Source organism: Meleagris gallopavo, chromosome 20 (genome assembly GCF_000146605.3).
Source record: "Meleagris gallopavo isolate NT-WF06-2002-E0010 breed Aviagen turkey brand Nicholas breeding stock chromosome 20, Turkey_5.1, whole genome shotgun sequence".
NCBI classification, from domain to species: domain Eukaryota; kingdom Metazoa; phylum Chordata; class Aves; order Galliformes; family Phasianidae; genus Meleagris; species Meleagris gallopavo.
Window position 1 is genome coordinate 10,119,394 of NC_015030.2, and position 13,173 is coordinate 10,132,566.

Sequence of the window (13,173 nt, forward strand, 5' to 3'; positions counted from 1 at the left end):
CCCCCACCCCTCTCAGCAATGCAGCTCCCTCGCTGGTACCCGAGGCTGCCGCGGCGATCCGAGTTCATTGCAATGTCTGCCCGGCTCTAAATTTGGAGCGGATTCTTCCCCTGCCCCGAGCAGCTCCCGCAGCCCGGCTGGGGGCAGAGGAGGCATCGGATGACATTACAAAATAAGTCTCTCGATGGTTTCAGTGCCACCCCCGCTCTCTCGGCCTCTGCCTTCCATTTTAATCAGCGACAGGCTTTCTAACATTATATATATAATCTTTTTAATATCGCTGACATTTTCCATAATAGAAAGCTTTCCTGGGTGCCGGGGCATTCTGGAGGTCTGCCTTCCTCGCACCACACAGCAGAGATGCAGCTCTGCCTGGGCTGAGGCCACTGCTTTGGGTCGTGCAGGGAGGACAGCAGAGCCACACACTGCACATCCCGGCAGCTGAACCTCCCGCGGGGGTTTGGCCACACGAGCTGAACGCACATCGAGCATCACAGCACTCCCAGCACCCAAACCCTCCTCCAGCTCAGCCCGGCCAAGTCAGTCCCAGCAGACAGGCCCAACTTTGGGCCCTCCAGGCGCTGTGCCGGCGCAGGGTTTGCTGGGTGGGCTGCAGCCCCCGCTGTAGGCAGTGGTGAGCCCTGGGGCAGGCGGGCTGCTCTGCAGCTGCAGCCTCTGGGAAGGTGCAGTGCTTTCCCGGAATCTTTTCCCGGCCCCTCTAACAGTTACAGCGACTCCTGGCCCCACACGTGTGCGGGTTTTGGTTGGCAGCTCACAGGGCGGGAAGGTCGCTCACCTCAGTGAGGCAGCAAACAGCACCAATGATTAACAGACACAAACAGTGTGGGCTGAGCCCGGTGCTGGGCCCGGCACGGCAGGGATGCGGCCTTCACAGCACAGCACTGCCCAACCCTCTGTCCAAAGGCAGACAGGAGGCTCAGCAGGCTGTAAACAGGGGTACGTGTTTCTAAGAGTGCCCTTTGGAAACCAGCTCTAATTTTGCCACTTTTCTGGTCACAGAACTCGCACAAAGCAGTGTACAAGGCGAGAAGGGAGCTGCTGCATGCTGCCCTCTGCCCGGCCCTCCCCTGCCCCGCTGTGTGTCGGCTCTGGGAAGGTCCTGGTGAGGCCGTAGGAGCACCAGCACCGCTCAGCACCGCTCATTGCGTTTCTGTTCCTTCTCCTTTGCAGAAATGTCAGGGCAGCAGCCCTGTGCCACCTGGCTCCTCCCGTGGAAGGGAAAGAGAGAACAGCACGTGATGTTCTGCCCTGCTATGGGATCCGAAGGAAACTCCCCTCTGTTTATTGACAGGCTTTGCAGTGAGCAGAGGTGGAGGTGAGCCTGGTTGCTCCAGGCCAGACTGGAGCTGTGGGTCCTTGGGATGGGCTCTCCCATCTTTTAGGGTGAGACCGCCCAATACAAGCACTGTGAGGCAACCACGTCAGCCTGTTACGTGCAGTCTCTCTCCTGCCTTGAAAACAGATGGCTGGAGCTGTGTGAGCTGGGCACACTTGCAGGCCGATAAGGATCTCCAGGAGGGCAGGAGTTATTGTCAGAGCCTGTGGGAACACACCCCAACTTCGGGCCTTTTTCCTTCTCATTCTCAAGCTGTTGCTGAAATCCTCACTGCAGTAATGCTGAGCAGAGACATTCCCTTTGTGGTTCAGTGCCCACTAAGCCAGAAAGGGCTCCTCCTTTCCACAGCAGCCAAAGTGCTTCTCCTGACCCTGTAAGGTCTCATAACAGGGAGGGCTGCACGCAGCACAGCCGGGCTGCATTCAACACAGCACTGCCAGGAACAGAGGGGAAGAACAGCAGCTCCCCGAGATGTGAGTTACAAGGAGAAACAAAAAGAAAGCACCTCAGCAGAGGGAAGAGTTCTGCACTACGTGAGGCTCTGAGACACATGGCAGTATGGTTCCCAAAGTAAACCAGCACGTGCCCGAGGCACACAAGCCTGCTGTAACCACGCAGCGATGTGCAGAATCTGGAACAGTCGTGCTTAGCATGGATACGCATCTGCTGTCTAAGAACCTCAAAGGTATCATGAAGCTAAATTAATGATCTGCACTGATGTCATTTCTTCACGGAGCCAAAGCCTCCCTGGGGAATGCTGTCCAGCTGCTCCAGCAGGAAAATGGCACTGCAGTGGCACATGGCCATGGGACACCCACACGGCTCTGCCTTGGAAACCTGCACAGCCCCGGCTGTGCTTCCAGGGAACGCTCCAGCCCAGCTGCAATGCACGAGGAAACCCGGTCAGAAAGAGGTGACAGGAACCTGTAGGCTGGCAGAAGCAGGAAGGGCGGCTCCAACACAGACCCAGCCCTGCTCTCTGCAGTTGGAGCACAGATTTCCTCATTTCAATTCAAGAGTAACGAGTCTTGGAAGTGAGTAAGAATTGACTCTGAATTGGGCATGGATACATTAAGTAGATAGCAAGAGATAGCAAGATCAGCATAAGAAACAGGCACGTGTGCAAGGAAAGGTGAGGTGGAAATATGCACTTTCACAGAGATGCTGACAGCCCAAAGCTCCTGCTGTCAGGGAGACCTGCGAGGAGACTGGATGAGCAGCCAGGAACATGATCAGAAATAAGAGGGACTTCCCTGGTACTTAGGTCCATGAGTACATGGGACAGCCTCTGCTCGCTTGTTAGACAACACAGATTGAAACACAGAGAATAACACAGCTCTTCAGCTGACTGGCAACTGTAAGTTTGCCTTCCTCAGCAGAACACCAGCATTTTCTTGATGTTATGGTTTCTGAGGCTGCAATGCCTCCTGACCTGTCTCTTCCTGGCAAGCGACCACCTGTAGAACCAACACATGATCTCACGACAGACTCACATCACGGCATGTCAGGAAAGAGGCACTCCAGCATTTGTGACCGCTTCATCCCTTCAGAAGGAAGAACATCCATCTGTCTTGTGCAAGCATGGCTATTTCTTTATTTACTAAGTCCATTTCTACTTACAAAGGGCTTCACTCTCCCACTTTAAAGTGCTGTGTTTTGTTCTAGCTCTTCAAATAAAGAAACCATCTTGCTCACCATTGAATCCAGCAGCCCATAGACCTGCAGCAGAAGTTAACAGAAGATGCATGCAGTGAAAATGAGTGATGAAATCCTGATGACAAGATAGACAGAACAGAGATGGTTTCTAACACAGGAGTGTAGCAGTGTATGGGCATGGACACAACCACAGAGAAGTGGCTGCCTACTTCCAGTAATAGCTTTCCTGGCTATGAAGTGTGTTTAACATTGTCTGAGATACAATTAATGCTGCTGCTCCCTCAAGAGTCCCTAAGTGTGCAAAAGACATCCCAGATAGAAATCCCGCACGCGGCGATGTGATGGCTGCATTTCTGTTAATGGGTTCCAGCCTGGAATCAAGGCCATCTTACCTCACCTCACGCTCACCTTGCTACAGAATTACAGACACACAGCTGTCAGTTTTTTAGTTTAACAGAACGCTTTACCTCTCGAGCTACAGCTCAGGGTCAGTTTATAAGCAAAGAACAGAAACCAGAAGCGAAGGTACAAACTTTGGCCAGACTCACTTCGACATAAAGTTTCTCCTGGTACAGCCCCCAAATAATGGGGTCCGTCTGCTCCCGAGGAGGTGTGACAGTATCTGTAGCTGCAGCTCCTGTGGGCTGTGCTATCTCTTTTTCTGACGAGCTGGAAGATTTCAGCTTCTTCTTCTCTTTTACTTTTGACTTTCTGCTATTTGGATGTTCCTATTCAAGGGACAGAGTTGGAAAAAAGAAGCGACACAGCTCAGAACAGCTTTCAGACAGCATGTGTCACGGGTTGGAAATCAGCTCCAACTCAGGCACGCAGCCTCACAAGGTGCCACGCTGTCTTCAGAACATGATGCTCTGTTTTCCACAGGCATCCCAACACAAACCTCTTTCTCTTTTCCAGCAGTCTTCGTTGTTCTTCTTTTGTCTTCTTTATCCTTACTACCAACTGATGTTTTCTCTTCTCTTCTCCTGGTTATTTTGCCGCCTTCTCCTCCTTCTACAGGTTGCTTTACTTCCCCTAAGTAAGAACTAATTCCAGTTACCTAGAAGCAACACGTATATCCAGAAAGACACCCCCAATGCACTCAGGGAACGTAAACGTAGTATTTCTGCAATGTATTTTCCTCTTCTTATTGATCTGAGCTTTACTGCACTGAAAAACAGCAGCTTGGAGGAGTACTTTGTTTAAATAAGAAATGAACAGATCTCAAACATTCATCAGAACAAAGTGTATAAAGCAGCTGAAAATCAGATAATTTTTTGGTTTCGTCAGTGCAAAAATCAGCACTAAATTGCAGTGAAATTAAAATACTTATTTGCGGTATTTTCTGTGTGCGTTTTTACAGCAAATCTCACAACACAATTCTTGTCTCGCACACTGCTGTTTTCTCTGGTGCGTTTTCTTTTAAAAGCTTTGGGGAGAAACTGATGAAGCTGCCATTCCAGTTGAAATTCAGGAAGTTTTTTTGGATGCCAACAGTCCCCTCCCGCTATGCTGACGCCAGCGCTCACCTCTTCCCTCTGGAAGAACATCCACGTAGGTGTCCTTCTCAGGCAACCCAAGCTGGGACCTCAGCCTCAGGGAGTGACCCACCAGCCCGTCCACTGCTTCACGCCACAGCTGGAGACTGAGAAGAGCATCAGAAACAGAAGGGAGACAGCACAGCAAGTGGGCATTCTGGGGTGGAAAGAACCACTGTGTTCCACCCTACGCCCAGGCCTGAAGGCACTTACAGCCAGGAGCTGCCCTGTCCAACGACACCAACGGTGCCTAGCACTGAGAAACCCACACAGAGGGGAACGGCATTCCCTTCCTTGGCTTAGAGCCTCCTGAGGTCCCAACGGTTTGCAAATCAACAGACTCACACGGACCCATAAATACTACTGCGAAATGAGGCCTCCTGCTCCTCAACACAACGCGTGGTAAATCAGCCCCGATCCACGCTCTGTTCAGGAGGAATCTGCCTCCTGATTTAGAAGCAGCCGTTAATATGGCACAGTCTGCACGACAGCAGAGTGGAGAAGCTGTGTGAGGCAGAATAAAGTTAGTTGGTAAAAGGGTACAGAACATTACCCAAAGATTTCATAAACGTATCCTAGAATAATCTCGCCAGAAATAACCCCACATACTCCCCAAAATTACATGAATATTCTAAACTTATCTCCAGAAAGAAAAGGCATTTGGATTAGATAGCTGCTACAATTAGCCTGTAAGAAAGCAGGGCACAAAAAAAGACTTCTAGATTTCACATAATTACATGCACTCTGAATCACAACACTGCAACAGAGCTTGCTAAGCTGCTGATCACACGAGACATTTGCAAGCTCTATCCTGCAGAGGCAACACACCAGGTTTGATACAGAAGGTCTGACTGAGTCGGTCTCTGCTCAGCACAGAGCTCCAGCACTGCCTTGTTGAGCTGGGACAGCGCTGCTTCTCGCTGCTCCTCCTGGGGGATGGACTTCAGAGCCTGATGTGAGAGAAAACACAGCTTCTCAGTGCTCCTTCCCAGCCCTCTGCACCCCGAGTTCCCCACAGCACACTGCAGCTCTCTTCCTGGAAGCCGGTCTGAAACCAATTGGCACCAGGAGTTCCACACCCAGACACAGCCTGAGATTTGCCCAATGTGCATGGGTGAGCCGTGCTGCCCCCAGCTCCCACTTAGATCCACCCACAGTAGATCCCTCTGCAACTGGGGGACAGGACCGCACCAGGTCAGGAGGCCTCCTGACAGCAGAGAAGCAGCTGACAGGTTTCCAAGAGAGTAGTGCAGAAAAACGGTGCTGACGGAACCCCAATCACTCTTGCTTTAATCTGGGGAGGTCTGTATTCTATCCACAGCCTGCGTGACTGCCCCGCAGTGCTGTGGTGAACAGGACTCTCCACGGAGAAGAGCCCTCAGGGAAGCCACAGGAGGCTGTGGGGTTGGCCTGCCTCCCCATTCAGCTCTGGGATGACAGAAAGCTAATTGGGTAAGAGCTTGAAATATCCACTGCATTGTCTGGTTCTCTTTCCTTCTGCACACGGCAGCCCTCGCGGTCTCTCTCGGGGATTTCTTTACAAGAGCACTGAGGGTGCGGTCAGCAGAGCTGGAGTGCTTCTCTGTAACACACCATAAATCACCCCTAACTCAGAGACGGCTGGAAGCGGAGCTCTGGGTGGGCTCACACTGGGGCATCCAGGCTGTAAGGGAAATGGAACCAACACCAGGCTGTCCCTGCACTGGAGGGAACCGGAGCGACCACCTGCTGCAAGTCCTCGAATGAGAAGTTCCATGATGAGGGGCCGGGTTCCTCCTCCCCCACATTTGCCACTTGACTCGGAGTCACGTCAAGTGTGCTCTTCCAGCCTGAGCCCTCTGCAGTGCTCTTCTGGGCAGGGAGAGCCTCTGGGACACTCTGCTGGGACCTCACGTCCTCCACAGCACCCTCTTGGTCTGCAGGCACCTCCTCCCTGAGGGCTGACAGAGCAGCCACGTGCTGTCTCCATAGGTCATGCAGCTGCTCTACCTCTCGATGCTGATAATGCAACTTTGATAACAAAGAAAAGGTAAATAGCAAAATGAGTTGTGCCTGTCCTCTACAGACCCAATTGTTACGGCTGCTGTGGCAGGCAATGGCAGCCTCCCGAGTGCCCTGGAGGCACAGCCCCACTGCCTTCCCTTCCCTGCTACTTGGCTGTGCAGCCACTGAACCACGCATCTCACCTTGGGATTCTTCCTGTGGAACAACTCTTCCTCTGTGAGGTACGCACCCATGGGAGATGGGCTGCGATCTGGGGTCCGAATTCGGACAAGAAGGTCCTTCACAGTCTCTTCTACAATAGCAGCACCCTCCCGAGCAGCCAGGTCAGCCTGCAGCACAATTCACACCACCCTGCTAACTACATGTGGTAAGCAGCATTACAAGGACAAAGATAACAGCAAACCCCACTCAACTAAGCAGGGTAATTTCCAGTTTATTATCTAACATCGTTCTGTATGATACACAACGCTATTCCCACTAACTAATGGAGTTCACTACAAATAGAAAATTCATTTTTAAAAGAGCCACTGCATGCAGTTTAGCTGCACAACCACATCTTTATTATTAAGATTACAATGCGCTGCAGGAGTCTTCCATTTTATTTAGCAAACCTGCTTAAGTACGTACAGATGTTCAGAAAATAATACCTCACTCTCAGCCTTAATTGCATAGCAATAAAAATACCATGACCTCCACTCCCTTCCTTGTCCTCTATTTGCATATTAAGTTCAAAGCTCACATTTACCCAGTTATACGCCTGGTTACCTCCAGTTTTCCTCTGAGGTCAGCCAATTTATCCTCACACACAGCAATTCCCCAAAGGGTCACCTGCAGCAGAGCTCCTCCTAATAACAGAGGATGTGTCCTGAACTCCCAGGACTCACTGAAAATGCCTGCTCTCTCAGACTTGAAAAGAAAAAAAAACTTCCTGGTTTCTCCAGGCAGAATTACACCTGAAATGAGAGAAAATGCATCAGTCTGTAAGAAACCACCTGGTTCACCTGGCCCTTTTCCAACCCCAGTGAGCGTCCTCAGCTCTCCAGGAGACTCTCTTTAGCCTTGCTGGCTATCGCACCCCATCCAACTACGTTTTTTCTTCCAGATTTACTCCAGTCACTGTGCTACTGAGCTGGTATTACTCCCACTGCTTCCTTGACAGTGAACTCAGCACCCTCTCTGGTAGATGATGCCCAGTTTGCTATCAGAAGGTGATTCACTTCTCAGTATTCTACCCACTTACATTCAGAGCAGGAGCAACCTTCTTTCCTTAGAGTCCCACGAAAGGGATCTGCCTCACACACCTGGTTTGCTGTGAGTCAGCTTGCTGAGAACCACCCAGGGCTCGCTCTGCCATGAGTCACAGCATCCCTGATAACTCCTGGCTGTCTGCTCTATGCTCTGTGCACAAAGGTCTCAGAGATCAGCAGTTCTCATACCTGGTCTGGCATCAAAGTAAAAGCACCGCATGCACATCCTTGTGGTTTCTCTGGAAGGGATCTGCTGGAGAAGCCTCCTCCAGTCATACCAGACAGCAGCTGTACCATCATTGCTCACTGTTAGGAAGCTTTCGACTTTCTCACCGACCACAGTCTCAAAAGTGAGCCTGGCAGCAATGCCAACTTCATCCTAAAAGGAAAAAGAGAAGGACAAAGATAACAATTCCTACTCCATCTTGGCAGAAGCCATACAAACAAGGGGCTGAGCCTTGACTGGAGACCTTTTAAGGCAGGTCCAAAGAATGGCCATTATACAGAGGGCTTCTGGGAATCTGAGCTCCACGCCACAAAGCAATCATTTCTGTTTTTAGAACTTTCTGGAGCAAACATGGGGATACTGCTATGTTCAGAACAAATCCCCCATTCTCCATCCTGAGCGTGACACTCATTGTACAGCCCTGACTTGGGAACTCAAGTAAGCTCCAACTGAACAATAAGAACACACAATTACCCTGCAAGAAGCGATGCAGTTGATCCAGCGTGCAGGCTGGCCACAGAAGTCTAAAGATGGACCCAGCACTGTTTCTGGAACCACACTGTGATGGTCCTTTAAAGAGTCACTGCTAAAAAAATGACAGTGTTTATGTAGAGTGAAACTCATTTTCAGAGGTGGGAGACCCTGTGGTGATTTGTGAAACCCCTAAGAAATAATCCCCAAAAATGCTTTTCTGCACAGCTCTCTCCTTACAGAGCTCTGCAGCTGTGGTTAACTAACTCCAGCTAGGAACCTGTCACCATCACAGAGGACAGGACAATAAAGAGAAGGTGAGGGTATCTGAGTGAAGCAGGAGAAAAGCTCCTAAGGTGCCTGTACAGATGGACAGGGCAGGGAAAAAAGGCAGATTAACGATGGAAGGCTGCAAAGTGACAACCACGTGGAGATCATTCCGAGCAGCGCCCACCCTGTGCTGTGAGCTCTGGAGCCACACAGAGAAGATGCCAGGAAAGGCCTCAAAAAACTCTTCTGATTCTTGCTCCTTAGTCACTGGGCCCCCAGGGCAGAAAGGAACCACCCGCTCCCTAGATCTGGTGACTTTAATATCAGAACACTTTTACTGTGTCCTTTGGAGCCTCCTCTCTGCTCTGGATAAGAACATCTCAGGAGATCCCTACAGACTGATGGTGTGTACCCAAAATTCCTTACTACTGCCATCAACTGAAACTTACGAGGTCTCAGAATCTTCAAAAGCAGTGGAACATGGAAGAGACTGCGCTGAGACAGACGTGAATGGCCGCCCTCTGCCAATCACCTCCAGGCCATCCAGATCCTGCACATACAGAGAATGACCAACTCTTAACTTCCCTTTTTACATGAAAAATAAGCCAAATTCCAGACAAACACAGCAAGTGAATCAAGTAAAGTTCAGCTATCTTGCTCCTGCAACAGCTTCTAAACCTATCAAAAAAAATGTGTAAGAGAGTAAGGAATTACTCTGAGCCTCTCAACAACCCTAGGATGGGCTAACCGCCTCCAGAGCTTGGACGCAAACCTTCCACAGGGGCAAAGATGTCTTCCTTTTGCTGTAAGGCACAAAATACAAGTCCTACACTAGTATTTGGTCTTTTTGTTGCAAGGCCTTAGTAGCTGCAAGCTGCTGGTCAGGGCCCCGTCCTGAAGCCCCTCAGGCAGCCCGTGACTCACAGAGAGGCCAAGCATCTCCTTCATGGCTGCCGCCCTTTGGAAATGTGGGAACCTCCAAGAGAAGAACTGCAGAGCTAAGCCTTGTAGTGTTCCTAATGCCTCTCCAGGTTCAGTCTTTAGCTATTTTGTGTTACCTGAAAGCACTTGGCAAGAGGTGAGGGATGTAAAGAATATCCTTACTCCTGAGACTTACTGGCTTATAAAAATCCAGCTCCTCTAGGATAGATTTTAGCTCCTGCCGTCGCTGTTTCAGGAAAAGACTCTTATCCCAGGTTAGATGGAAAGGGATCCTCTTTGGAGGCTTCACACCTGTGTGAACACCCACACAAGAGCTCACCATCTCCTCACCCACTTGCCTCCTTATTTCACTCAGCCCTGCACACAGGAGCATCCCTGCACCCAGGCTGTGCCGCAGCACTTACAGCACCGCAGTGCTCGTGTAGCAGCCTGCACCACCCCTGTGCTCACTGCAGGCCCAACCGAAGGCCACTGGGAAGTAGCCTCTGTACTACTGGGAGTGACTACCTTGTCCTGCTGCTCCCTCCACACTTCCTTACCCGTTTCCATCCGAACAGTGTGGGGCTTCCCCACGTGAGTGACTGGCTCTGGGCAGCCCCGTTCTCTCCGTGTCAGTGTCATTGTCAGGCCAGTCAGTTCATCCCCAATGCGCTCAGGCTGGCTCCAGAATTCGCTTCCTGCTCGGTAGCCCTATGGGGAAACAAGGCTCCAACCAACACCCTTGGAGACGTGCAGCTGCTTGCTATTTGCACAGGCACTGGCAGCTGAAAAGAAGGTGGTATCTCACTCTGCCTGTGCGGGTATTTTAGAAGACTATAAATAATCACTTTCTGCAGGGTAAGTCAAATTTCTACCAGGCTGTTGTCAAAGACAAAAGACGACTTTCTTCTGCCTGGCGCTACACGTAAGTTGAATGATATTAATAAATCACATAAATGCAGGTCCTTTGATTTCCCTTACAGCACTTCATAGTGAGTGCTGTAACACTTTATAGTGTTTAAAAAAAAAAAAAAAAAAGGATACTCTCATAATTGTCCTTACTTACCTGTACCCCTCTCTCCATGGAACCCTCTAAAACTCGAACTATCAGATCTTTTTGGCCTTGGAACAACATGTGTGACACATCCCTGTGCCATGCGTGTGGCCAACCCAAGTTCAGCAGCTTGTAAGAAGGAGCCACAGCAGCCACTGCTTCCCCCTGCATAGCCCAGGCAGCACAGTTCGTGTTTTCATTTTGAGAATCATTGAGAGCTCTGCTCACATAGTAAGTTGAAGGACTCAGCTAGAAGGGCTTTGGCTATTATCTGAAGACAGATCTACGCAGGTATTATTCGCAGCAGCAGCAGTGCCTAAGCTCTTTCACAAGAACAGAGCAATTAGGATGCAAAGGAAGTGGGGCTCTCACCTTTCCAGGAAACAGGGCAGGGAGACTGCGGTCAATGAGGTCACGTTCTTCCTGGATTTGTCTGTAATCCTCCGAGATGCTCATCAACAACTCATTCTCTGGCTTCTGAAGAATTTCTGTAAAGGAATATGAAAGGCACTGCACTTCTCTTGGGCACATCCTTTACTATTTTCAACGTGTAATCCCCTTATACCATCCTCATCAAATCCACTGCGCTTCCCACAGCAGAATCAGCAGCTCACCCTGCAGGTTCATCACAGGCAGTAGCACCCACAGCACGGGGAGCCCAGACAACACTGAGGTAGGAGGCAGCAGCAGCAGGACTAACCCTGATTGGCTCTGGCCTTTACTGTGTGTTGTGGAGCCATCAAACAGCCCCACGTGCACGCAGAATCTCACAGAAAAGGGTCTCAAATCCTCTCACCTCCCAGATACCTCTCCTGCTTCTTCCTGATTGCCATATTATGGTGCCAGTTCTGCAGAGCTCTATGTTCTGATGCTGGGGTCTGATGAAACTTTCTCTTTGTTTCTCCTCCGCATTTCTCTTTTAAAACTGCTGCAGCAACATGTTGATCAGGAACCTGAATAGAATCTGCTATCTGAAAAGAAATGAAACAATAGAGTGGACCTCACAACGCATGCACTGCCAACACAACAAAAAATGGAAGGTGAGAGCAGAAGAGAATCCTTCAGACTGCAGTACCTTTACTTGATCAGAGAGGTACAAAGATGGAGCACCAAACACACACTCAAAAACAATGAATTTAGCCAAGTAACTGAACTCAAGCAATGATGTTACTGCAACCCCAGCTCCTCCCACGGTAGCCTGATGCCATCAGCATCAGTCTTCCCTCCAGAGCCTTCACCTGCACACAGCACCTCAAAACTTGCTGGTGCAGTTTCTCTGGAGGCAAACCCTCCCCCACAGAGCATGATGACGAAGGAATGCCACACCTCAAGCCTGCCCTGTTTGAGACGAGTGCTGAAATAAATCACATCACACCACATCACATTCACCTCCAGAAAAGCATTTTTATAATCGACCTGAGCATTTCCTCTAGCCAAGGCTTCCATCTTCAACTCCTGGAGACTTCCCAAAACATGATGAGGAAGAATTTCTTCACAGCCCTCACCGAACAGTGCTGGTCCTACAACAAAAACACCAGACCCCAGGTCAGGTCACTAAATCTAGGCTTGCCACAACCAAAAATCAAAGGTAAACTCTAAAGCTTAACCCTACCAGAGAAACGCAGCGGCTCCCTGGCTGTCCTCGGGAACGCCGGCCGTGCTACCAGGAGGTGCGGGGCTGTTTTGGTCTCTCTGGGTTGGTATTTCCGAACGAGGAATTTCCTCCTGACTGGAATCCTCCCAGCATCGTGGGGCAGGCGTGGAGCGTGGAGCTGCAGGAAACAAACACTCACAGCGTAATCAGCTACAGACTGACCTTCCTTCATTCCTCCTGATCCATCTGGGACACGCGGGGAAGTCCTATCAGCACACGCTGCTTTTCATCGCACAGAGCCACAAACCGTCCGGGTGGGAAGAGCCCTCTATGGCCACCCACCCCACCGCCCCATCCCTCAGTGCCACGGCCCGGCGGTGCTCAGCACCGTGCAGCTGTGCCACCGCATCTGGGAGAAGCCGTTCCCACTGCCCGACCCGAACCTCGCAGGCGCAGCCTGAGGTTCTCTGCCTTATCTGAGTGCGGAGACAGCCGCTCAGTTCCCACCCCGCTGCTCTGGACTCCACGTTATAACCGGGGCAGGGAAGGAGTTCAAATCGCTTTCCCAACCGTTTCCCGTTCCGCTCGATGCCAGACGCTGCCCCGTCCCAGCCCATCGGGAGCGGAGGCGGCTGTCGAGAGCCGAGCCGCGGGACGGCGGGCCGGAGCCGGGCTGGGAACCGAGGGAGAGCGGGGGGCAGGAGGAGCTCAGGCCGAGCCCAGACCGCGGGTCGGGGCTCAACGGCGGGACCGGGAGCTCCGCGCACCGGGAGACCCGCTCAGCGAAGGCAGCTTTTTGCGCCGGGACGAACACGCACTTTTTCCAGGTCCTCCAACC

General features: G+C 51.0%; 1 protein-coding gene across 1 annotated transcript in view; it reads right to left on the reverse strand.

Annotated features, from left to right (window-relative positions):
* Positions 1–2,926: 2,926 nt before the first annotated feature.
* Positions 2,927–13,173, reverse strand: part of LOC104913825 (MYCBP-associated protein) — a gene marked incomplete at its 5' end in the record, with an annotated part of 11,989 nt that continues 1,742 nt past the window's right edge. Inside the window, 19 exon segments of the mRNA XM_031556389.1 lie at positions 2,927–3,076; positions 3,562–3,741; positions 3,912–4,045; positions 4,540–4,655; positions 5,377–5,498; positions 6,274–6,558; positions 6,735–6,881; positions 7,318–7,505; positions 7,989–8,178; positions 8,500–8,611; positions 9,216–9,316; positions 9,884–9,999; positions 10,248–10,398; positions 10,754–10,906; positions 11,114–11,229; positions 11,538–11,712; positions 12,158–12,261; positions 12,354–12,513; positions 13,154–13,173. Coding sequence (XP_031412249.1) covers positions 2,999–3,076; positions 3,562–3,741; positions 3,912–4,045; positions 4,540–4,655; positions 5,377–5,498; positions 6,274–6,558; positions 6,735–6,881; positions 7,318–7,505; positions 7,989–8,178; positions 8,500–8,611; positions 9,216–9,316; positions 9,884–9,999; positions 10,248–10,398; positions 10,754–10,906; positions 11,114–11,229; positions 11,538–11,712; positions 12,158–12,261; positions 12,354–12,513; positions 13,154–13,173 — 2,648 coding nt within the window.